This window comes from Leuresthes tenuis, unplaced genomic scaffold (genome assembly GCF_036924035.1).
Source record: "Leuresthes tenuis unplaced genomic scaffold, fLeuTen1.0.hap1 SCAF_5, whole genome shotgun sequence".
In the NCBI taxonomy this organism is placed as follows: domain Eukaryota; kingdom Metazoa; phylum Chordata; class Actinopteri; order Atheriniformes; family Atherinopsidae; genus Leuresthes; species Leuresthes tenuis.
The window spans coordinates 37,895,514-37,921,932 of record NW_027325359.1 but is presented as its reverse complement, the minus strand read 5'-3'; the positions used below and the strand labels follow the sequence as shown (position 1 = coordinate 37,921,932).

The window sequence follows — 26,419 nt, the reverse complement described above, 5'->3', positions numbered from 1 at the left end:
GTGTAGCCTGACCTCAGAGACTCAGTTATTAAGGTGCTGATATGTAGCCTGACCTCAGTTATTAAGGTGCTGATGTGTAGCCTGACCTCAGTTATTAAGGTGCTGATGTGTAGCCTGACCTCAGTTATTAAGGTGCTGATGTGTAGCCTGACCTCAGTTATTAAGGTGCTGATATGTAGCCTGACCTCAGTTATTAAGGTGCTGATATGTAGCCTGACCTCAGTTATTAAGGTGCTGATATGTAGCCTGACCTCAGTTATTAAGGTGCTGATATGTAGCCTGACCTCAGAGACTCAGTTATTAAGGTGCTGATGTGTAGCCTGACCTCAGTTATTAAGGTGCTGATATGTAGCCTGACCTCAGTTATTAAGGTGCTGATATGTAGCCTGACCTCAGTTATTAAGGTGCTGATGTGTAGCCTGACCTCAGTTATTAAGGTGCTGATATGTAGCCTGACCTCAGTTATTAAGGTGCTGATATGTAGCCTGACCTCAGTTATTAAGGTGCTGATATGTAGCCTGACCTCAGTTATTAAGGTGCTGATGTGTAGCCTGACCTCAGTTATTAAGGTGCTGATGTGTAGCCTGACCTCAGTTATTAAGGTGCTGATATGTAGCCTGACCTCAGTTATTAAGGTGCTGATATGTAGCCTGACCTCAGAGACTCAGTTATTAAGGTGCTGATGTGTAGCCTGACCTCAGTTATTCTTAAATAGCTGCTAACACAGCTGTACGTCAGGCCTGTTCTTCTATTTCTGTGGAGGACTTCTATCTGTTGGACTGGCGCCTCTCTAGAGTTATAATTGTGTCTTTGTGGCAGACTGCAAACATCCCAGATTATCAGATAATAAGCAGCGACACATTGAATTGCCCCGGGGCCATCTGCACCTCTTTCTGATAGCTCAGGAGTTTAATCACTAGTCTCTGACACATCTTATCGCTGCTCATTCAGCAGCAGCATCAACTCTGCGGGTGACATGAACAACATGACATGTCACCGCTCCCCAGAGTCAGATTCTACATCAACAAGTGTTGCTGTATCTTCTTTAAATGCTGTCATTACGGGATTAGGAGTGTAGCTCGGTGGGTAAAAAGAAGAAAGCCCTGAGCTGTGACTAAACATGATTTAAATATGCTAAAAATGGGTGTGTTTTGGTTAAAGAGAGCATTTAACCAGTGAAGCCATGTATGATACAAAAATGAATGTCTTTAATGTCACAAATATCCGCCATAAAGACAGAAATACAGAAAATCTGTTTTCTACACATGCTAAAGAACCTGCAGCGAAGGAGAGAGATTCTTTTTCAGAACAACTAGTAATCCAACAGAAAAGGATGAACCTTTGATGTTAAAGGAGAAACTTTGAATGATTTCACTCAAACTGTGAAGAAGCTGACAGACGTTCAGACGTTGGAGGTCATGGAAATGTTCAGCTGGTGTTCCGGCTTCCGTGGTTTATCTCACAGAAGCAGCTGGGCGAGGTTTCTGCTTTGTGACGGGAGAAGTTGCTCTGCTGGTTCTCTATGATAAGATGAACCTATAAAACCTATAAAACCTGCCACCAGCTGAGCTGTTTGAGGCGATGGTTCAGTGGACGTTTCCAGGGTGAATGTCTGGTCGAGTGTCTTCATATTCATCTAATGTAGAACCTGGTGTTTGCCTTAAAACTGGATGGAGAAGGTGTGTCAGAACAAAAGAAAGCCTGCAGGATGATGGGACTTTACTCAGTGCCTCTTCGCCTCCTGCCTGCACCAGAAGTGAAGCTGTCTTCTCACTTCAACCACTTCAACTTGTGGCTTCATTTATTAAAAACATCGTACAACAATGTGCAGATAAAGGATCAGCTGGTCAGTTGGGCTCAGAGGGGGTTACTGCTGGTTTTTAGGGGGTGTTTGGAACAGGATGTTGGCCCTAAGATCTGGGAACAGCACTGAGAAGCTAGCAGACAGCCAGACTGAGTGAAGTTAGAGGCTCCAGAGGTCGATGCACAGCTGCAGGCAGAGTGTTCCCGCTGCATCACGACAGGTGAGGTTTCCCCACAGGTATGGCTACGGTTGTTAGAACCTGGTTCTGAAAAACAAACCTCTGGATGCGTTCACAGACCCAGAGGAAGATGAGCAGGACGCTGACGTACTGAATCCAGGCAAACTTGATGGTTTCCCAGAAGCCAGGACGATAAGTGGAGGGAGACGGTTAAGGTGGAACTCATGATGACATCAGACCAAAGCTCTGTTTGTTAGCCCGGTTTATGAGCTCTAATGAGCTCTAAAGAGTCATTCTTACCCAACTCTGCCAGACATGAACGTTTCACTGTAACGAACCGCTGATCATACCGGACCATGTGGGTCTGTGGAAGAAAACCCGGAGTGCTGAGCTGGAAAAGGTCCATTTTATTCTGATTCATTTCATCCCTCTGAATTAGCATCGAGTCACTTTGAAGCTCATGAACTGCGGTTAATGATGAGGAAACGTTAATGTTTCACAGCCTGTGGGTGGATTTAATATTTCTGTTAAACTTTACGACTCTTCCATGTAAAAACAAAGAGACTCAAACACATTTAGCTCCACAGACAAGAGCAAAACAATGAAAATATGACCAAGATCTTAAAAGTCAGAGTTACAGGATGATCCATAAATCCCTAAATGTTTTCCACCAGAAAGGAATCTTTTCTAAACTAGTCCAGATTTATCTGCCTAACATCTGTTTCAGCAGATGTTTAACTCGTTTAGGAGCTCACATCTGAGAGAATAACTCGCTGAGTCGGCTAAAAAGTCTCTTTTTTTTCTTCCAAACACATGATTATTATTACTATTATGACAGAGTTGCATGAAAGTTTTCGTGCTCATCCAAAGATGTTGGAGTGAAGGGTTGAAAAAAAACTGCTGATGAGGGTAAAATGACTGAGATTAATAATTAATTATTAATGATTAAATTAACTATTAATACTGTTAATAGTTAATAACAGTGGTCATCCAAAAGAATTGTGTATTTTTATCAGCTTCTCATTCCCAGAGTGTTTAAAATAATTTATTTAGTATCAATATGATTTTAAGGAATAAATTCACTGGTTTGTGTTAAACTTCAGAATAGTTATGAGCAGCACTTGGTGCTTAAAGCTGGAATAAAGCCATTTTCAGAAGGTTTAAAGGATATCTGATGACCTCGGCTGGGTAACGGATTTCAGCAGTGAGCTCAAAGGGGGAACCAGCGGCTCGGCCCACAGTCCAAACCGGCATTGGACAGGACAGCACTGTGGTCACTAAGGCAGAAAAAGGAAAGCGCCATGAAGTGACAGCCAGCTGACATTCAAAGTGAAGTTCTGTCCACTTACGGTTCCTCTTCTGGTAGCTCCTGACGATGTTTTCGAGGTCATAGGAACTCGCGAAAGGACTGGACTCGTCGATCACCGACACCTTGGTGTGAAACAGACGCAACAAAACTGACACCACAGTTTACAATGTTCTGCAAATATGTCCTGATTATAGGCCAGAGTGAGGATGTTAAACAGCGTATTTCTTTATTAATGCCGATAATAACGGGAATAACTAAATATTGTTTGTGTAAGTATTCGCCCCGAGGTGCTCTTTGGACTCTTTGGCATGAATGCTTGGATGGAAACACTTCAGTTAACTTTCAGTTACTCATTAGTCATGTTTCCATCCAAAAGTGATTTTTTTTCATCAAAAGTACAGTTTTCTGCAGGTTGGCATGACAACCAGGCTGTTTTACCCCCAGCTACTCCTTTCCATGCGGAGCTCTTGCTATAAGCTCTCACTTCTCTGCTGTTTACTGTCCATTTATTTGTTTCTCCTTAATTAAAGTTAAGCCACACAAACCTTCTGTTGGCCGCCATGTTTGTTGTCCTGTGAGAGACCCGGAAACAGCTGTTTCCATCCCTTTTCATTTGTGTGAATCAGGGGATTTTAGTTGAAATGATGGCCTAATGTTCTCGATGTGAACAGGCTGATGGAAACGCTCCTATTGCTTTGTTGTTCTTTTGTTAAAAGCTATAATGGGCAGTAAAGATTTATCTTATCTCACATCAGGCTGTACCTTCACCAAATCATATAAAACCCATAAAGGCAATTTGCCTCCTTATATCAGCAGCAATAAAGTCCTCCTCATTAAAGAATAACTCGTGTTTTCTCACGTTGTAAATGTTGTACAATGTTGTACAACAAAGGTTGTCTTTACGGGATTAGGAGTGTAGCTCGGTGGGTAAAAAGAAGAAAGCACTGAGCTGTGACTAAACATGATTTAAATATGCTAAAAATGGGTGTGTTTTGGTTAAAGAGAGCATTTAACCAGTGAAGCCATGTATGATACAAAAATGAATGTCTTTAATGTCACAAATATCCGCCTTAAAGACAGAAATACAGAAAATCTGTTTTCTACACATGCTAAAGAACCTGCAGCGAAGGAGAGAGATTCTTTTTCAGAACAACTAGTAATCCAACAGAAAAGGATGAACCTTTGATGTTAAAGAAGAAACTTTGAATGATTTCACTCAAACTGTGAAGAAGCTGACAGACGTTCAGACGTTGGAGGTCATGGAAATGTTCAGCTGGTGTTCCGGCTTCCGTGGTTTATCTCACAGAAGCAGCTGGGCGAGGTTTCTGCTTTGTGAAGGGAGAAGTTCTCTGCTGGTTCTCTATGATAAGAGGAACCTATAAAACCTACAAAACCTGCCACCAGCTGAGCTGTTTGAGGCGATGGTTCAGTGGACGTTTCCAGGGTGAATGTCTCTGATGCAGCTGATAGTGTCTTCATATTCATCTAATGTAGAACCTGGTGTTTGCCTTAAAACTGGATGGAGAAGGTGTGTCAGAACAAAAGAAAGCCTGCAGGATGATGGGACTTTACTCAGTGCCTCTTCGCCTCCTGCCTGCACCAGAAGTGAAGCTGTCTTCTCACTTTGATCAACTTGTGGCTTCATTTATTAAAAACATCGTACAACAATGTGCAGATAAAGGATCAGCTGGTTAGTTGGGCTCAGAGGGGGTTACTGCTGGTTTTTAGGGGGTGTTTGGAACAGGATGTTGGCCCTAAGATCTGGGAACAGCACTGAGAAGCTAGCAGACAGCCAGACTGAGTGAAGTTAGAGGCTCCAGAGGTCGATGCACAGCTGCAGGCAGAGTGTTCCCGCTGCATCACGACAGGTGAGGTTTCCCCACAGGTATGGCTACGGTTGTTAGAACCTGGTTCTGAAAAACAAACCTCTGGATGCGTTCACAGACCCAGAGGAAGATGAGCAGGACGCTGACGTACTGAATCCAGGCAAACTTGATGGTTTCCCAGAAGCCAGGACGATAAGTGGAGGGAGACGGTTAAGGTGGAACTCATGATGACATCAGACCAAAGCTCTGTTTGTTAGCCCAGTTTATGAGCTCTAATGAGCTCTAAAGAGTCATTCTTACCCAACTCTGCCAGACATGAACGTTTCACTGTAACGAACCGCTGATCATACCGGACCATGTGGGTCTGTGGAAGAAAACCCGGAGTGCTGAGCTGAAAAGGTCCATTTTATTCTGATTCATTTCATTCCTCTGAATTAGCATCGAGTCACTTTGAAGCTCATGAACTGCGGTTAATGATGATGAAACGTTAATGTTTCACAGCCTGTGGGTGGATTTAATATTTCTGTTAAACTTTACGACTCTTCCATGTAAAAACAAAGAGACTCAAACACATTTAGCTCCACAGACAAGAGCAAAACAATGAAAATATGACCAAGATCTTAAATGTCAGTTACAGGATGATCCATAAATCCCTAAATGTTTTCCACCAGAAAGGAATCTTTTCTGAACTAGTCCAGATTTATCTGCCTAACATCTGTTTCAGCAGATGTTTAACTCGTTTAGGAGCTCACATCTGTGAGAATAACTCGCTGAGTCGGCTAAAAAGTCTCTTTTTTTTCTTCCAAACACAGGATTATTATTACTATTATGACAGAGTTGCATGAAAGTTTTCGTGCTCATCCAAAGATGTTGGAGTGAAGGGTTGAAAAAAAACTGCTGATGAGGGTAAAATTACTGAGATTAATAATGAATTATTAATGATTAAATGAACTATTAATAGTTAACTATTAATACTGTTAATAGTTAATAACAGTGATCATCCAAAAGAATTGTGTATTTTTCTCAGCTTCTCATTCCCAGAGTGTTTAAAATAATTTATTTAGTATCAATATGATTTTAAGGAATAAATTCACTGGTTTGTGTTAAACTTCAGAATAGTTATGAGCAGCACTTGGTGCTTAAAGCTGGAATAAAGCCATTTTCAGAAGGTTTAAAGGATATCTGATGACCTCGGCTGGGTAACGGATTTCAGCAGTGAGCTCAAAGGGGGAACCAGCGGCTCGGCCCACAGTCCAAACCGGCATTGGACAGGACAGCACTGTGGTCACTAAGGCAGAAAAAGGAAAGCGCCATGAAGTGACAGCCAGCTGACATTCAAAGTGAAGTTCTGTCCACTTACGGTTCCTCTTCTGGTAGCTCCTGACGATGTTTTCGAGGTCATAGGAACTCGCGAAAGGACTGGACTCGTCGATCACCGACACCTTGGTGTGAAACAGACGCAACAAAACTGACACCACAGTTTACAATGTTCTGCAAATATGTCCTGGTTATAGGCCAGAGTGAGGATGTTAAACAGCGTATTTCTTTATTAATGCCGATAATAACGGGAATAACTAAATATTGTTTGTGTAAGTATTCGCCCCGAGGCTCTTTGGACTCTTTGGACTCTTTGGCATGAATGCTTGGATGGAAACACTTCAGTTAACTTTCAGTTACTCATTAGTCATGTTTCCATCCAAAAGTGATTCGAATCATGTGTTTTTCCATCAAAAGTACAGTTTTCTGCAGGTTGGCATGACAACCAGGCTGTTTTACCCCCAGCTACTCCTCTCCATGCGGAGCTCTTGCTATAAGCTGTCACTTCTCTGCTGTTTACTGTCCAGTTATTTGTTTCTCCTTAATTAAAGTTAAGCCACACAAACCTTCTGTTGGCCGCCATGTTTGTTGTCCTGTGAGAGACCCGGAAACAGTTGGGCTCTACGTCAGAACACAGCTGTTTCCATCCCTTTTCATTTGTGTGAATCGGGGGATTTTAGTTGAAATGATGGCCTAATGTTCCGATCTGAACAGGCTGATGGAAACGCTTCTATTGCTTTGTTGCTCTTTTGTTAAAAGCTATAATGGGCAGTAAAGATTTATCTTATCTCACATCAGGCTGTACCGTCACCAAATCATATAAAACCCATAAAGGCCATTTGCCTCCTTATATCAGCAGCAATAAACTCCTCCTCATTAAAGAATAACTCGTGTTTTCTCACGTTGTAAATGTTGTACAACCCCCGATGAGGCAGCGGCGTCCTCTGCTGCAGCCGCAGGTCTCCGCTGATGAACAGCTTGGCGGCGGGAACAGGAGAAGCGTGCTGCACAAAGGCCAGGCTCTGCATCACCACTGTGGACATCCGCTGGGGAAGAGAACCAAAGACATGTTCCTCTGTAACGCTGCTGTGCTGTGGAGCTTTTAAAGAGTTGGATATATAAAACTAACGTTGTGTCCTTAAACTTAGCAGCACGTGTTGCTTTTTCATCAGGCTGCTTAAAACAGCCGTTTTACATCGTTTTACATCATTTAACATCGTTTTTACATCGTTTTACATCGTTTTACATCGTTTTTACATCGTTTTTACATCGTTTTATATAGTTTTTACATCGTTTTATATCGTTTTACATCGTTTTACATAGTTTTACATCGTTTTATATAGTTTTTACATCGTTTTATATCGTTTTATATCGTTTTACATCGTTTTATATCGTTTTGCATCGTTTTACATAGTTTTATATCGTTTTACATCGTTTTATATCGTTTTACATCGTTTTACATCGTTTTATATAGTTTTACATCGTTTTACATCGTTTTTACATAGTTTTTACATAGTTTTCCATCGTTTTACGTCGTTTTACATCGTTTTACATCGTTTTTACATAGTTTTTACATAGTTTTCCATCGTTTTCCATCGTTTTATATCGTTTTACATCGTTTTTACATCGTTTTTACGTAGTTTTTACGTAGTTTTTACATAGTTTTATATCGTTTTACATCGTTTTACATCGTTTTACATGTTTTTTTAGAGGACAGAATACATACAAAGAGCTGGTAGCTGAAGGTCAGCAGCAGCTGGACGCTGTACATCTGCTCATCGGGTTTCAGAGGAAGCTGCAGCTGAAAGATCAAAAGGTCCAACTTCCCGTCCCGGTTCAGGTCCTCTTCTCTCACCTGCAGAGCGTCGTCATGGAAACAAATCAGTTAAACTTTAAAGAAGTTGTGAGGCACCTCTATATATACTGCTGGTTGTCTGAATATGAAATATATGTATTGTTAGGTGCTCCCCTTTGAAATATCTGTACATTTACAGAACTTCAGAGCTGGTGTGACATCCTTCCACTTCATCAAGAATTCAATCCAATTCAATCTGTCCAATAAAACTTTATATATTTCTACTCACATCCAGTCATCGTTGCCTTTCAGTCTCTTTTTGACCCAAAATGTTTCCCTTTTCTTCAGTGTTTTGTCGTTTATTTATATCCCGTCAGTATGATTAAATTGAGTTGAGCTGCGGTTAAAGTTTGAACTTAAATGGACCGCCATATTTTTCCCAGCAGCACATGCACAGGACTAAAATCTCTGCTGTGAATTATTCTACATGTAAGAGTCGCCAAATTTAATGTGCAGACGATGTCTTTGAGTTACTTGAGCTGTGATTTTTGATTTTATCATGATGCTGTAGTTATAAAAAGCAGGACTTTATTCTTTATTAGAGCAGAGCGACAGAGTTTAATTAGAGCAGAGCGACAGAGTTTTATTAGAGCAGAGCGACAGAGTTTTATTAGAGCAGAGCGACAGTTTTATTAGAGCAGAGCGACAGAGTTTTATTAGAGCGACAGAGTTTTATTAGAGCAGAGCGACAGAGTTTAATTAGAGCAGAGCGACAGTTTTATTAGAGCAGAGCGACAGTTTTATTAGAGCAGAGCGACAGAGTTTTATTAGAGCAGAGCGACAGAGTTTTATTAGAGCAGAGCGACAGAGTTTTATTAGAGCAGAGCGACAGTTTTATTAGAGCAGAGCGACAGAGTTTTATTAGAGCGACAGAGTTTTATTAGAGCAGAGCGACAGAGTTTAATTAGAGCAGAGCGACAGTTTTATTAGAGCAGAGCGACAGTTTTATTAGAGCAGAGCGACAGAGTTTTATTAGAGCAGAGCGACAGAGTTTTATTAGAGCAGAGCGACAGAGTTTAATTAGAGCAGAGCGACAGAGTTTAATCAGAGCAGAGCGACAGAGTTTTATTAGAGCAGAGCGACAGAGTTTTATCAGAGTGACAGAGTGCTCTTTGTGCTCTTTTGGGGGATTTTTGGTCACAGTTTCTGACGTGTTTAGTCTGGTTCTGGTTGGACGAACTCAATGATTCAGTTTTGTTCTTGTGTCATTCCAACATGACTTCGAGTTCAGCCTTAATAGTTTAAGTGTTTAACACCTAAATTCAGGACTTCACTACAGAAACATATCATCAGAAAATGATTCAACTCAAGAAGAATTAAAGTTGTAGAGTTGGTTAGAATATTAACCTAATGATTATTCCCAGTTTCTGACATTAAATACTGAACAACTGATCAAATCAAACCCAATAAAGCTCTAAGTACCTGGTCAAATATGACAGAATAAATAAGTGTTTAAGTTAAACTCTGACAGGTGATGTTCATAGAAACAGAGTCGTTCAAAATTAAGTCGACAAAAGTCATAAAATAAACCTGTGGTCTTCAGACTTTTTCTACCAAGTAATCAAGCGCTGATTTAAGGGATTTAATACTGATTAAATACATATAATCTGTTCTTACAGACACAGCAGGGATCCGTAGGTTGGCTCCAAGCATGTTGTTCAGATGGGGGAAGGTGCTCCAGGCAACATAGTGTCCCTCAGTACTGGTCGCTGCCACGAGCAGAGTCTGGTACTGGAACCTCACAACCGGTTGCTCTTCATAAGTGCTTCGTTTTATCCAGAAACCTGAAATAAGAACAACTTCAAACAGTGGGCAGGCATGCCTACCTGATAAAACTGAATCTGGTTATTATAAATCAGACTCTGTACAGGCGTGTCTAATCACTTTTCCTGAATATAACTCACAGAGCCGTGGTTCTATCACTGGTTTAACCTTTATCAAACCTTCCTCTTATTGCTGAACCTTTTATCCTCAAAGCAGGACAGGATCCCCCTTCTCGGGGGCTTCGGAGCACAAAATTCATAAATTGAGCCACCAGCAGCCTAAAAACAAACCAGTGCTCTTTACATTTAGACTGAAAGCTATCCTGATAACTAATTTATTGATTAAATCACATTTTTTAGACAGAAAAGTCCATCTTTGAAAGGTTTAATGTAAGATAAGGGTGTGTTTCTGTTTTTCATGAATGGATCAGTAGAATGTGTTGATTTGGGCTTGTGGGAATAATGGTGGATTGTTTCTAAAACTGTTCTCATGTTGAAGTATCAATAAACAGATTTTGTACCTTTTCAAGGCTTTGTCTGTGTTTGTTAAAGCGTATCTAAGACTTTCATGGACATCTGTGTTGTTTCTTAAACAAGAAGCACAACAGTTGAGCGTCACACATCACAATCCTTTACCTTGACTCCTGTAAGCGACCAGCAGAGGTGGGATGTAGGTTAGGCACAAAACAACTACCAGGAACAAAGTGGCCTTTGTACACACGCTGGTTTTGTAACGTATCACAGCCGGGTGGGAGTAGACTTCATAGAAAGCCATAAGTGTTGATATAAAGAGCGTTCCTAACCGCCAGCTAGCTTAATGCACAGCTAGCACAGATGCTAACCTGAATGATTAAAGTGTTTTAAACTTCACAGAAAAGAAAACGCTGAACAAACGCAGATTAGTCCTTATCAAATAATATCCATCTACCTGCTTCCGGAATGAAATAACCTTTAGAGGTACATTCATCACAAAACTTTAGGCATTAACATGCTATTTATGTTAGCTTCTGAAGCTACTCAAGTCGCACGCAATGCGCCATGTTAAGCGTCTGGCGGTTACCATGGCTGCCAATGTTAGCGCTGAGGCTGCGTTCAATGGAGTTGGTGCAACAGCAAACTAGAAACTAAGTGTAACGTAGACTCGTATAGAAGAAAGATTTAAGGATACTAATGAAGTGTCACATGCGCATTGTTTAGTGTCTCTTTGTGGTATCTCTCTGAGACAGTTTTGCATCTTTGTAGTGTTATGTCTCTCTTATGATTTGGAATCCAATAAGTATTTTCTCTGCTTCTGTCACATAATAACAGAGTGATGAGGAGGAAATTGAAAATTTAGGTACAGCAACTGATTAGTTAATTTACATTTTACTTTATAATTTGATCAATTATTTCAAAATGTTTTCAAAAAGGATCTCTAGTCTGTGTTATGTATAAGTTGACGTTTTTATATTAACCGACTTTCTCCGACGGCACCCGAAGGCAGCATTCGCACCAACACCCCTGTCTGACGGTGACGTCACCCCTCTGCCAGACCGACAGCTCAGAAGCAGAGACTTATTGTTGACGTTTTGTTTTGATCGCATTTGTCTGGATTTTTTGGACATTACGCCGACATTACCCGCTGAGTTAGAAGCTCTCTTCGCCTCTGCCGTCACGCCTCAGTGCGGGGATCCAGCAAAGATGAAATGGATGTTTAAAGAGGACCATTCCCTCGGTAAAGGGGTTTGGATTGTTATGAAACAAGAGCTGTTCTGATCGTATCATGCATCTTCCTTCTCTACTGCCATCCCCGCATCGACCTGTTGTTATTTTCTGGCTATATCACCCCTCATAGACGCAATAATGCATGATTTTCGCTGCCACCTGCAAATGGCTGCTGTCAGTCGATATTTACTAATGGTGCATGACTAGCAACTAATGCTAACATGTTTTTCTGAAAGACCTCAAAATTAAGCTCACCTTCAACATCGTGTATAAATCAAATTAATCAGCTGATCCTTGCCCGAAATTTGTCCTTCCATCGTAAGCATCTATTCCATTTCTTACTGGTGTAAAAGCAAAGCCCATTGGTAATAAAATCTATTAATCTGGTCAGTTTCAGCTAAATTAGTACCCCAAGTTTAATGTACTGTTTCCTGCTGTTCAGCAGCACCTTTCAGGGTAATTAACATGACATTTGTGGTGCACCATCCTGTACATGGATGCCAAGTGTTTCCTTCACATTTGGCCCCTAAACGGTTGGAATTAGCAGAATTTTGAGTAAGTTTTGTGTAAAATTCTCTCCAGAATCTGATGGCAGCAGCATGTTCCAGTCCTGTGGGTGACATTTGTTTTCATGCTCTCATCAGATAACCTCAGGGCTCCTTTTTAAAGAAACACGTCCAAAAGTAGGCCTCTTATCTGGGCTAATGAGCGAGTGCACCTAAATGGATACACCAGTCCTCACCCTCACCTCACCCTCCCCTCCCTGGAATTATTGCTCCTACATTGAGATGATGTTGAGTGTGTTTAGAACCACTAAATAAAGGCCATTTGTATGATTCATAATGTGATTATGGGTCACTCCTGAAATTGCTAATCATCCCCCTGACTTGTGGTTTGGTTCTTTTTGCATTTAAAGCATCAACTGCTCTGTGGGCTGAGGCTACATGTTGTGCTTTGCCCTGTTTCTGGAGCCCTGTGCCGAGCCAGAGGTCCCAGGAGGCCTCACTCATCCCATTAATCTCTGACTTCCTGTTTGTTTGCTGTCTCTCCCTCAGAGCACCGATGTGTGGAGTCAGCCAAAATACGCAACAAATACCCCGACAGAGTACCGGTGAGTTGTGGGGGAGGGGTGCGAATGACGAGTGAGTGACAGGAAGTCGAGAGATAAGGAAGGATTGATAAAGAGTGAATGTTGGCTCCAGCAGTAGGGAATTAAACCCAAACAGATCACCAGCTGACTTAGTGTAAACAAACCCATAACTTTCAGTAAAATGTCAAATATGACAGATTAAAGCGGCCATTTGTCTAAATGTCCATGTGTCAAACCACAGAAAACAAAGCAAACTTAAAGGGATTGCATCTCACTAAAGGCCCATTACAGCCTTTCACAGATCAATAATTTAGCAGATTATAGTTCAAATCCATTTCCTGCAGCTGCTTTAGTCCCAGGGCAGGACTTTGCCCCCACTAAGGTCCGATCTAAAGAGTCATTTTAATGTGCTTCTCTTGCTTTGAGGACAAAGAATGGCCTTCATTTTCTACCACCTCTTATCTTTAACGGTTGCCTTACTTCCTGCAGCTCAGCCTGGGGGATCCTGAGAGGTTTCCAGGCCACCAAAAGTTATTCAATCCCCCGGTGTGACATAGATATGTCCCCTGGTGTCCTCTGAGCTAAAAGCACCTGGAATCCCTCCGAGGGAGGTGTTCGGATGGGATTCTGATGTCTATAACACCTCAATAGACAGAAAAAGCATTTCTGTTTAGAGCTCCTCCTTGACTGTGACCCTCTGTGGGAAACTCTTTCCTGGAGACCTGAAACCCATCTGTGCACAGCTGGAGGAGCAAAACATCTGCATCAAAGTTGCATCAAAGTTGTGGCGACTGGACAAAATTTGCATTGATTGTTCAGAGGGTGAATTCCTGGAGGGATAAAACAAGACGATTTGGTGCAGTAATGGAATAAAAAAGGGTATCTCAGGCGCTCCTGGGCGGTTCCAGGCCCGGGAATGGGAATAAAGAAGTTAATATCTTTAAATTTAAGGTTCACACACACATCCAGTGCAACACCATGAGGATGAAATGGTTCCTGTGGGCTGAAACAGTCTGAATCAGTAGAGGTTCTGGGGCCCTAAAATGATTGAAACAGGCTGGCATATCAGACATGGCAACTTTTAAAAGCTGCAATAAGTCACAGGAGGGAGAGAAGTTCATGCTTTTGTCTTTAAAGCTTTCATTTCAAGAGAGCTGAACATTAATAATGTTCCTGCGGCGCTCATTCGTTCTCCTGAAATATCATCAGAGCTTACACCTCTACAGATATGTTATATGAAGGCTCAGCTGGGTTTGTTGCCTGGTTACGAACCTGACAAATTAACATTATTAATATATCCTGTTAGACCTTAAAGTTCATGTTAAATCCAAAGAAAGAACAAAGGCTTTTAAAACTATAAATCTGCTTATAAATTCAATTCAGTTTATTTATAAAGTGCCAAATTACAACAAAAGTCATCTCAAGGCACTTAAATAATATAATAATGATTATAATTCAAGCCAATTGGAGTTCAATTCATTGTAATCCTAATCCAATGAAGTCCAGTTAATTAATCTCATATAAATCTATCATACCTGCTTACTGTTCATTCTTCCAGGTGATAGTGGAGAAGGTTTCTGGCTCTCAGATCGTGGACATCGATAAGAGGAAGTACCTGGTTCCCTCTGACATCACAGTGGCCCAGTTCATGTGGATCATCAGGAAACGGATCCAGCTGCCTTCAGAGAAAGCCATCTTCCTGTTCGTTGACAAAACTGTGCCTCAGTCCAGGTGAGAGCAGCACCGCAGCCTTTCAGTTACCTCGATAGCCATAATAATAATAATGTGTGTAATAATAAGTGGTTTTTATGGTGCTACATGAAGCTGAGCAGCTTCCTGATGACAGTTTGAGCTTAAAATGTTCCCCCCTTTATAAAAAGGTTTTATTGAGCTGCATGAGAGGTCAGAATACTGCATGCTGGTTTCAGCCTGTTTTCACACCTCTTTGTTAGCAGTCTGTTTGCAGGGGGGAGACTTGGCAAGTGCCCCTCAACCCCACCCTTTCATTGAGGTCAGGAGCTTTCAACTACCCCCCCCCCCCCCCCCCCCCCCGAAAACACCCCAAAACAAAGTAATGTGGGAACAATAATGTTCATCTTTCAAAAAGTAGCAGCATTGATGTGTGTCATCTTCATTAGCTAAGCTGTTAGCGTTAGCTGCTGCTAAAGGAGGAAATAAATCAGTAAATAAACCATGAGGAGTTATTTCATTAGCTAAGCTGTTAGCGTTAGCTGCTGCTAAAGGAAGAAATAAATCAGTAAATAAACCATGAGGAGTTATTTCATTAGCTAAGCTGTTAGCGTTAGCTGTTAGCATTAGCTGCTGCTAAAGAAAGAAATAAATCAGTAAATAAACCATGAGGAGTTATTTCTTCATTAGCTAAGCTGTTAGCGTTAGCTGCTGCTAAAGGAAGAAATAAATCAGTAAATAAACCATGAGGAGTTATTTCATTAGCTAAGCTGTTAGCGTTAGCTGCTGCTAAAGGAAGAAATAAATCAGTAAATAAACCATGAGGAGTTATTTCATTAGCTAAGCTGTTAGCGTTAGCTGCTGCTAAAGGAAGAAATAAATCAGTAAATAAACCATGAGGAGTTATTTCATTAGCTAAGCTGTTAGCGTTAGCTGTTAGCATTAGCTGCTGCTAAAGAAAGAAATAAATCAGTAAATAAACCATGAGGAGTTATTTCTTCATTAGCTAAGCTGTTAGCATTAGCTGCAGCTAAAGGAAGAAATAAATCAGTAAATAAACCATGAGGAGTTATTTCATTAGCTAAGCTGTTAGCGTTAGCTGCTGCTAAAGGAAGAAATAAATCAGTAAATAAACCATGAGGAGTTATTTCTCAGATGCTTCCATTTCCCTGCTCTGAAGTTCAGGCTCTGAGAGCTGGAACTGATCCTCTTCGTGGCTCAGTTCCTTCAGTCCAGCGTTGAACTGGACCAAGTTGTTAAAACAGTGGGATGAAAAGTGGCTGCTGCACATTCACAGTCTTTAGCTAACTCTGCTGGAACATTAGCCTCAGATATAGTTTATCCACTGGGCTCTTATATCCTCTGAGGCTGCTGCTGGATGGAAGATGCATGCTCCTCAGTGCAGCTGACAGCAGAACATTTCCACCAGAAGCTGGCTTCATCCGCCCAGCAGGGTGGATGTGAGGGGGCGGGGCTTAGCAGAGGGGGCGGGGCCAACTTAAGGAGTGACGTACTTTAGAAATGAAAATCAGAACGGCTCGTTAAATGAGGAACTTTCACACAAAAATAACTAAAGAAAATGTTCTACCCTTGATTCGCTCCCAAGAGCAGAAAAAAGCGATTTTCCCTTCATATGTCACCTTTAAAGCTGGACTTTAGACTCTATGTTCAAATCATTTATGGATGTTAAACTGCTTTTCTTGGCTAAGTGATCTGCCTTATTAGAACTCAAATTACTTTTTTGGAACTTTTCTCGAACGAAAAATGCGTTCCCATGTTTGCAAAAGAACAATTTTTGGAATGAATCGATGCATCTATCCATTTCTATTCCTGCTTAATCCATTCAGTGTTTGCAGGGGGGGGGCTGCAGCCTATCCCAGCAGCCACTGGGCGAGAGGCGGGACTCTGGACAGGTTGCCAGTCTATCCGGGGCCTATAAATAAATAGGTTCCAGTAAAATAACTTATATTATGTCCAAGAGTACCTTCTCCTTCTCTAACTAATTTTAAAATAAAGCGCTCGGGTTACTGAGCGTTTCAGAATCCAACAGCAGAACCTGGAGGCTGGATTTGGTTCATTCTCACAGGCTTTCTTTCCCCTTCAGATAAAACGGTGGGTTGAGGTGTTTAAAGCGTCGTTAAAAGCTTTGTGTCTTCTCCTCACGATGCTTGAAGAAGCAGCAACACGTTAGCTTTAGCTTGCGTGATATTGTGATGTCGCCGTCTCTGTCCATCAGCACTGAAACATATTATTATTATTATTATTAATATTATTTATCTTTTAAACTCACAGCTGTTGGCATCAACCTCGAAATCCACTATTTACCAGATAATAAAATACAGTTTATTTAGAAATCGTGAGGCAGAGATGAGCTTAAAGCAGTGAAGGTTGTTGTAGGATTTATGGTGTTTATCTGGGGAACCGAAGAGCAGGAACAATCTTAGGTTCCTGTTCCAACCTTAGAACAAACCGTATAAATCTTAGGTTCCTGTTCCAACCTTAGAACAAACCGTATAAATCTTAGGTTCCTGTTCCAACCTTAGAACAAACCGTATAAATCTTAGGTTCCTGTTCCAACCTTAGAACAAACCGTATAAATCTTAGGTTCCTGTTCCAATCTTAGAACAAACCGTATAAATCTTAGGTTCCTGTTCCAACCTTAGAACAAACCGTATAAATCTTAGGTTCCTGTTCCAATCTTAGAACAAACCGTATAAATCTTAGGTTCCTGTTCCAACCTTAGAACAAACCGTATAAATCTTAGGTTCCTGTTCCAACCTTAGAACAAACCGTATAAATCTTAGGTTCCTGTTCCAACCTTAGAACAAACCGTATAAATCTTAGGTTCCTGTTCCAACCTTAGAACAAACTGCATAAATCTTAGGTTCCTGTTCCAACCTTAGAACAAACCGTATAAATCTTAGGTTCCTGTTCCAACCTTAGAACAAACCGTATAAATCTTAGGTTCCTGTTCCAACCTTAGAACAAACCGTATAAATCTTAGGTTCCTGTTCCAACCTTAGAACAAACCGTATAAATCTTAGGTTCCTGTTCCAACCTTAGAACAAACCGTATAAATCTTAGGTTCCTGTTCCAACCTTAGAACAAACCGTATAAATCTTAGGTTCCTGTTCCAATCTTAGAACAAACCGTATAAATCTTAGGTTCCTGTTCCAACCTTAGAACAAACCGTATAAATCTTAGGTTCCTGTTCCAACCTTAGAACAAACCGTATAAATCTTAGGTTCCTGTTCCAACCTTAGAACAAACCGTATAAATCTTAGGTTCCTGTTCCAACCTTAGAACAAACCGTATAAATCTTAGGTTCCTGTTCCAACCTTAGAACAAACCGTATAAATCTTAGGTTCCTGTTCCAACCTTAGAACAAACCGTATAAATCTTAGGTTCCTGTTCCAACCTTAGAACAAACCGTATAAATCTTAGGTTCCTGTTCCAACCTTAGAACAAACCGTATAAATCTTAGGTTCCTGTTCCAACCTTAGAACAAACCGTATAAATCTTAGGTTCCTGTTCCAACCTTAGAACAAACCGTATAAATCTTAGGTTCCTGTTCCAACCTTAGAACAAACCGTATAAATCTTAGGTTCCTGTTCCAACCTTAGAACAAACCGTATAAATCTTAGGTTCCTGTTCCAACCTTAGAACAAACCGTATAAATCTTAGGTTCCTGTTCCAACCTTAGAACAAACCGTATAAATCTTAGGTTCCTGTTCCAACCTTAGAACAAACCGTATAAATCTTAGGTTCCTGTTCCAATCTTAGAACAAACCGTATAAATCTTAGGTTCCTGTTCCAACCTTAGAACAAACCGTATAAATCTTAGGTTCCTGTTCCAATCTTAGAACAAACCGTATAAATCTTAGGTTCCTGTTCCAATCTTAGAACAAACCGTATAAATCTTAGGTTCCTGTTCCAACCTTAGAACAAACCGTATAAATCTTAGGTTCCTGTTCCAATCTTAGAACAAACCGTATAAATCTTAGGTTCCTGTTCCAACCTTAGAACAAACCGTATAAATCTTAGGTTCCTGTTCCAACCTTAGAACAAACCGTATAAATCTTAGGTTCCTGTTCCAACCTTAGAACAAACCGTATAAATCTTAGGTTCCTGTTCCAACCTTAGAACAAACCGTATAAATCTTAGGTTCCTGTTCCAACCTTAGAACAAACCGTATAAATCTTAGGTTCCTGTTCCAATCTTAGAACAAACCGTATAAATCTTAGGTTCCTGTTCCAACCTTAGAACAAACCGTATAAATCTTAGGTTCCTGTTCCAATCTTAGAACAAACCGTATAAATCTTAGGTTCCTGTTCCAACCTTAGAACAAACCGTATAAATCTTAGGTTCCTGTTCCAATCTTAGAACAAACCGTATAAATCTTAGGTTCCTGTTCCAATCTTAGAACAAACCGTATAAATCTTAGGTTCCTGTTCCAACCTTAGAACAAACCGTACAAATCTTAGGTTCCTGTTCCAACCTTAGAACAAACCGTATAAATCTTAGGTTCCTGTTCCAACCTTAGAACAAACCGTATAAATCTTAGGTTCCTGTTCCAACCTTAGAACAAACCGTATAAATCTTAGGTTCCTGTTCCAACCTTAGAACAAACCGTATAAATCTTAGGTTCCTGTTCCAACCTTAGAACAAACCGTATAAATCTTAGGTTCCTGTTCCAACCTTAGAACAAACCGTATAAATCTTAGGTTCCTGTTCCAACCTTAGAACAAACCGTATAAATCTTAGGTTCCTGTTCCAACCTTAGAACAAACCGTATAAATCTTAGGTTCCTGTTCCAATCTTAGAACAAACCGTATAAATCTTAGGTTCCTGTTCCAACCTTAGAACAAACCGTATAAATCTTAGGTTCCTGTTCCAACCTTAGAACAAACCGTATAAATCTTAGGTTCCTGTTCCAACCTTAGAACAAACCGTATAAATCTTAGGTTCCTGTTCCAACCTTAGAACAAACCGTATAAATCTTAGGTTCCTGTTCCAACCTTAGAACAAACCGTATAAATCTTAGGTTCCTGTTCCAACCTTAGAACAAACCGTATAAATCTTAGGTTCCTGTTCCAACCTTAGAACAAACCGTATAAATCTTAGGTTCCTGTTCCAACCTTAGAACAAACCGTATAAATCTTAGGTTCCTGTTCCAACCTTAGAACAAACCGTATAAATCTTAGGTTCCTGTTCCAACCTTAGAACAAACCGTATAAATCTTAGGTTCCTGTTCCAACCTTAGAACAAACCGTATAAATCTTAGGTTCCTGTTCCAACCTTAGAACAAACCGTATAAATCTTAGGTTCCTGTTCCAACCTTAGAACAAACCGTATAAATCTTAGGTTCCTGTTCCAACCTTAGAACAAACCGTATAAATCTTAGGTTCCTGTTCCAACCTTAGAACAAACCGTATAAATCTTAGGTTCCTGTTCCAACCTTAGAACAAACCGTATAAATCTTAGGTTCCTGTTCCAACCTTAGAACAAACCGTATAAATCTTAGGTTCCTGTTCCAACCTTAGAACAAACCGTACAAATCTTAGGTTCCTGTTCCAACCTTAGAACAAACCGTATAAATCTTAGGTTCCTGTTCCAACCTTAGAACAAACCGTATAAATCTTAGGTTCCTGTTCCAACCTTAGAACAAACCGTATAAATCTTAGGTTCCTGTTCCAACCTTAGAACAAACCGTATAAATCTTAGGTTCCTGTTCCAACCTTAGAACAAACCGTATAAATCTTAGGTTCCTGTTCCAACCTTAGAACAAACCGTATAAATCTTAGGTTCCTGTTCCAACCTTAGAACAAACCGTATAAATCTTAGGTTCCTGTTCCAACCTTAGAACAAACCGTATAAATCTTAGGTCTGCAGGTCTCTCCGAGGCAGAGGGCGAAGCCACTCCTTCATTCTCATTTTACACGGATCCCACCTTTTTCCCACCAGCCCCAGTTACTCCTGACATAATGATAAGATGCATAATCATAGTTTATCTGAGACATCTGACCCGCTTCCCAGAGTCTTCTGTTGTGCTGCTGCTGGATTTAAAGGATCATTTTACTGCACCTGCAGCTCTTTAAAAGAAACTGCATCAACTATTGTGATGTTTCAGCACATTAGAGCTTTTCCACCCTAAGAAGCCGGAGCAAAGACTCCTTTAAGAGTAAATTATGTTGTTATCCTCATCAGCTGCACAGCTCCTTTTGATTTCATCGTCTCGATGTCTCGGTGCTTTAAGCGCTGATCTCTCACATGATCAGTGATTTAGTTACCTTAAATCCCCCATGATGCAACACTCCCCCACCATGTGTGACGGTGTGGGGTCACACTCTGGCTCAGATTAATTAGAATAGGAATCTTATTTCAGAACGACAGGCTTTTTTCTCCGGTTTCTTACTGGTTTAAATCTGAAGGCGACTTTCTGTTTTTACAGCTGGGATTTTAGAGGCTTTTTGTGTTACCGAGCTCCAAAATAACTGCTGATTTGGCAGCTCCTAAAGTCTCTGGTTGGTGGTTCAGTTTAAGATTAAAAAGTCGTGTATTTATTGTTCTGTAGATTCAGGAAATGCACAAAATGACTCATTTAACCCAACCTGGTTGGCAGCTGTTGAACACGTGCACACGCACGTGCACGTGCACAGGGTCATGGAGACAGACACTGGAGCGGTGGGCAGCTCCTTTCACAGCGCCGGGGTACGGTGCTTTGCTCAAGCTTTGAGGGGCGAGAATCGAACCACCAACCTTCCGGTTATTGGACGACCCACTCTAACCCGCGGCCCGTTTTTCAACCAAAGGACGGCCTCCTTCCTTTGTCCCCATGAACCACAAACTTAGATCCAGCAGAACTTTTTATCTCCTCAGTTTGTTGTGAAATAAAGAAAAAAAAAAGCCTCTTCTTACGATTCAATATGTTTCAATCTGCACAAAAGCAAAATGTAACGAATTGTGTGCGAGTTCAAATCCTGATGGACCTGACCGCATACATTTAAACCTTTTAGGTCCATTTAAACCGTACTTTTTATTGGTAATAAACAGTCTGCATTAAAATCAGATTTATATAAATGACAGAGATTTTAAAACCTGTATCATAAAGTGTTCTGTTCCCTGCTGGCAGTTAAGGAGGAAATCATCCCCTCAGCTTCACACTTCCATTAAAGGGTTCAGACCACCAGAAAATACCAGATATTTGGGTTTGTCTGAGCAAAACCGGACTCTGAAGCTGCTGTTTCTGTGATTGTTGGTGACTCTGAAGCTGCTGTTTCTGTGATTGTTGGAGACTCTGAAGCTGCTGTTTCTGTGACTGTTGGAGACTCTGAAGCTGCTGTTTCTGTGATTGTTGGAGACTCTGAAGCTGCTGTTTCTGTGATTGTTGGAGACTCTGAAGCTGCTGTTTCTGTGATTGTTGGTGACTCTGAAGCTGCTGTTTCTGTGATTGTTGGAGACTCTGAAGCTGCTGTTTCTGCTCTGTGTTGCAGTCTGACGATGGGCCAGCTGTACGACAAGGAGAAGGACGAGGACGGCTTCCTGTATGTTGCCTACAGCGGAGAAAACACCTTTGGCTCCTTTTATACAGCACAGGGTTAATCCTTCCTGCCCCCCCCCACAGTAGGGCTCGACTCACTGCTGCAGAGCTTCAGATTCGGACCTTTACACGTGTTTCTCACGTAATGCATCCACACATTCTGCACTGTCAAGTTTTTATACCGAAAACACAGAATATCGCTGAAATTAAACAACAAAAGTCCCGGCTGGTGATTAGGGACAAAAACAACGTCTGACTTTAAAGGTCGTCTTTTTGTCACCATCGCTGGTTTAAGCTCATGGAGACACATCTTAAACACTGCCGACACGTCCGATTAGCAACGACAGCAGCTGGCAGCAGATTCTCAGCCTCAGTATTAGACTAAAAGAGGGAAAATTAAACCGAGACGAACCCAGTTCTTCGTCAGAAACCCTGCGACCGTGAGCTGAACCATCAAAGTGCTCTGTGATGGGATCAAACCCACGTGCACGTGAAAGAAAGGCCGTGCACGTGAAAGAAAGGCAGCGAGCGTGGAGGAGAGTCCGGCTCAGATCAGCTTTCAGTTCCTCTTCATTCCATCAGCTCAAAGCAGCTTTTTGCAGTAAAAATAAAGAATGAAAACAGCTCCAGAGCCGAAAAGTGAGGATTCTTTCCATTAAAAGCTTTACACGGTTTTATGTATTTCTGCTCCTTTCTGCTCCTTTCTGCTCCTTTCTGCTCCTTTCTGCTCCGTGCACGCCTGGAAGGGTTCGATCTGTGCTCCGTGCACGCCTGGAAGGGTCTGATCGCTCACTTTATTCCCCCCCCCCAGTGGAGTGACGCGTCTCGCTGAGCACTTTTTACGCCTCATTACTTCTCCCTGATAAGATCTTTGAGCCTCTTCTGCTGGTCGCAGTGGAAGTTTGTTAAAGTCTTTAAGGAGTTAATACCATGAAGTCTGTTATCTTTGGTGGTATCCTTTTAATCTCGGCACCAGTCCCAGCTCCTTATTCCCCATCCTGTGTAGTTATTAACTGTAAAACTCTTTCAGTTGTGTTTGACTTGTATGAAATGTGCTGTTTGAATAAAGTCTGATTCTTCAATTTGACATTTAGAGGTTTTCTTTTTCTCTTTTGGCATTAAGTTATGAGGAATAAAGTATCTGATGTCTCCAGTTTTCCTTTCGGTTTCAGTTCAGGGTACATTTAATATGAAAGGTGGTAACAGGCTCCTGATGTAAATGTTTCGATCCGAGTGGAAACTTTAGCAGCCGTTTGCTTCCTTTAAAGAAGGAACTATTTAATCAGCACGAAGCAGCGCTTCACTCTGAAAATAATGCAAAGTAATGTTGAGCTAAACAGGAAATGATTAAACAGCCCAAAACCTGCTCAGTGTGACGCGTCACTTCACTTGATGTGCACAAAAAACCCGTTTCTGTAGAGTCTCTGTCGCTGAAATCCTATTTTTGGGGACAAGTCAAAGCCCAGATTGGCAAAACCAAACTAAAAATGAACGTAGCCTCGAAACGAGTCGTGGATTAATGCGTAAATACAAGCAGGTTGCAAACAAAAGGCAGGAAAACGACGAGAAATGAGCTCCAACAGACTCTTAAATGCCCTGGTCCTGATGTGCACATTCCATTTTAAATTAAAGTCATTTAGGCGAATCCGCCCAAACCATCACACCCCCGCCGCCATGTTTAACAGAGGAGCTGCTGGGCTTTGGATCTTCGACACTTTGTTTGGTCTCCACACTTTATTCCTGCCATCTGGATCTCTGATCATCTTATCCCTGCCATTAATTTCTACTGGAACTGAAATGAATGAAAAGCCTTTAAATTAAAGTCTGGAAAGTGCACTTTAATCTGTTTTGACCTGGTTGATTTAGAGTTTTATTCTGAGGAGGAACTAAACTCAGGCTCCATTAGGTGGCCTCCTGCCTCTGGATTATACATGAATTCAAGCTTATTGAGATCATTCCCAATGTGGTGAGAACATGATTCCTATAAAATGCTGGATATAAAGGTTTAACCTCCAAAAAGGAGGGTTTCCAGAAAGTCCTCAGGATCTGGAAGGCTTTCTAACACTTTTTTAATATTAAGCAGAACGTCTCAAATCAACATGAACTGAGGGCTCCTGCCTTGAAAAAAGGGATGTGATGTTTCTATCTTTAATTAAAAAGGAAATAAGCAAAGAGCCATACAAACACCTTTCATCTGGTCATTAATTCCATTCATTTCCATCACTTCGTCTCCCTGTATTTCATCTGGTTGTAGATCTGCTGCAGAGCGCTCGATCCTGTGTTAATCAGCACCTGAATAATCAATCATCAGGTCTTTTCTGGCTCTTTTCCTCATTTTTGAGCCTTTCAACATCAGGAGGAGGAATTCGCTTGAATTTACTCAAAGAATAAATGACTGGTTCAAAAACATTAGTTAAAAACCACAGGAAAAATGTAGTAAAAGTACAGAAAAAGGACCCTGGTGCACTTTTAACATCACATGATATGTATAGCGCAGTGTGTGTAAGTGTCATATCTTCTTAAAGTTTTAATGATTAGAAACGTTGGTTAATTAAATCGTGGCGGCACATTTTTAGCTCGCCTTGCATAGACAGCGCTGTAATCTCCGGGTTTCAGAAGCTCGAGTTAATTTAGTCCGTTTCACTGAGGCGACGCTAACATTTTGAATGTTTCCACCTTTTATTCGAGCCCATGAACGAGTTCCAGCTGATTCAGGACCTTTAACTTCTTGCAGAAGATGTTAATGTGTTGTTAGAATGTGATAATATTCAGGAACATATTTTAATCAGTGTTGTGTGGTCATCATATATGTCCAAAAGACTTTGAAAAAGGTAAAACTGACCAATAAACGTGATTCAAACTGGATTTTCAGGCTGTTTCTGCCTTATTAGAAGTACTGCATGTTTATTTTTTTATTTCATTTATCATGTGTGATCTCAGGGTTTAAAGATGCTTCCAGAGACAGGAAATACATTTAAACTCACTGATGAACATTAGATTTATATCATGTAAGGTAGGAAAAGGCCAAATATTTTCTGGATGGGGTATATTATATCATATCTTATAACCATAAATCTGTGGAAATAATGGATTTTTATCTATAGGCCGTCAGTATGTAGAGGAAATGCAGCACAGATACAGTTAAGGTTTTAATTAACTGATTTGTTATAACTTTTTATTAATACTCTGGGATTTGTAAGAAAGTTAAAATCATGATTAGTACAAATCTACACACCAAAGGTAATATATATACGTATAATTACATCTTGATAGGTTCACAGGTGTGTTTTATAAGGAGACTAAAAACCTGAAGAAGCCGATTTAATTTACCTTTCCAATATGTGGGTTCAGGACCTTCTGTGGTGGACCAGCAGCCCAGACTGGTCAAAGACGAGTGTTAATGCCGGTATTTTTATCTTTAATCAGCATAATTTTCATACTTTTTGGTTTCAGAGCAAGTTGAAGTGTGTAGATGTTGTACAAAAGTGGCCCCAGAATGGAGCCTTGGGGAACTCCACATAATTTTTGACAGAAAAGACAAAGAACAGTTGTCAAAATCCAAATGTTTTCCAGTTAAATCCTAGCTGGAAAACATGAAAACAGTTTAGTTGCATTGAAAAGCATCTGAGATACAGAAATGGGAGGGACTGACCTGCAGGAAAGTGACTCACAGGTTCGGACTCTAACCTCTAACCACTCAGCCAGGTGAGCTACCGGCAACCCTTTTCTCCACTTTCTGTGGTTGATGAAAAATTCTGTTGTTGCTACTTAAACTGGGTTAAAAACAGCAGAACAATTCAAACTCCTGACATAAAAGGTTTAATGAATTGTTTATAATTCATTAATTCAGCAATAATTCAGCCATGCTCAATGTCTACAGAGTCACAAAATGCTTAAAGTTTGGGATCAAGATTGTCCAACTTAGACAATCTCAGGTCATCTTTAGATCATCTTAAGAACTTAACTCAACTAAAGATGATGATAGCAGTGACAACTGCTGCTGCTTGGCTGACAAATGAGGCAGGAAACAGGCACAGGACGGGTATAGATGTTCATGAAGTGACAAAGAACAAAGAAAACAAAGGAGAATTCATGCACTGAGTGGCAAGCAACAGCTGAAACGGAGGCGTGGAGATATTAGGAAACTGAAATCAGGTTTAAACTGAAACCAGGAGGCAAAATGGCCGAGGTGCACGATAAAAAACAACTCAAAATGAAAAAATAAACCACACTAGCACAGAAACGAGGGACATAACTCATAAAAACTGCTAAACCTTGACATGCTAACATGTCCAATCTCTGAAAGGTGCCTTCAGTCTACACAGCCAGCCTGGGTGGTTCCCT

At 40.8% G+C, this 26,419-nt stretch overlaps 3 protein-coding genes across 3 annotated transcripts; 1 reads left to right on the top strand and 2 right to left on the bottom strand.

Annotated features, from left to right (window-relative positions):
• Window positions 1–1,785: 1,785 nt before the first annotated feature.
• Window positions 1,786–5,151, bottom strand: LOC140306765 (transmembrane protein 231-like). The gene is made up of 5 exons (XM_072385355.1): window positions 5,007–5,151; window positions 4,151–4,188; window positions 3,332–3,413; window positions 3,154–3,259; window positions 1,786–2,178 (listed from the first exon to the last, which is right to left on the bottom strand). The coding sequence occupies exons 1-5, from the start codon at window positions 5,149–5,151 to the stop codon at window positions 2,016–2,018; spliced, it is 534 nt and encodes a 177-aa protein (XP_072241456.1). The 3' UTR covers window positions 1,786–2,015.
• Window positions 4,163–11,106, bottom strand: LOC140307798 (transmembrane protein 231-like). The gene is made up of 7 exons (XM_072386812.1): window positions 10,689–11,106; window positions 9,907–10,073; window positions 8,161–8,289; window positions 7,337–7,480; window positions 6,478–6,559; window positions 6,300–6,405; window positions 4,163–5,313 (listed from the first exon to the last, which is right to left on the bottom strand). The coding sequence occupies exons 1-7, from the start codon at window positions 10,825–10,827 to the stop codon at window positions 5,151–5,153; spliced, it is 930 nt and encodes a 309-aa protein (XP_072242913.1). The 5' UTR covers window positions 10,828–11,106; the 3' UTR covers window positions 4,163–5,150.
• A 538-nt stretch (window positions 11,107–11,644) lies between these two features.
• On the top strand, window positions 11,645–23,162 carry gabarapl2 (GABA(A) receptor-associated protein like 2). The gene is made up of 4 exons (XM_072386811.1): window positions 11,645–11,766; window positions 12,812–12,867; window positions 14,405–14,577; window positions 22,029–23,162. The coding sequence occupies exons 1-4, from the start codon at window positions 11,733–11,735 to the stop codon at window positions 22,135–22,137; spliced, it is 372 nt and encodes a 123-aa protein (XP_072242912.1). The 5' UTR covers window positions 11,645–11,732; the 3' UTR covers window positions 22,138–23,162.
• Window positions 23,163–26,419: the final 3,257 nt, after the last annotated feature.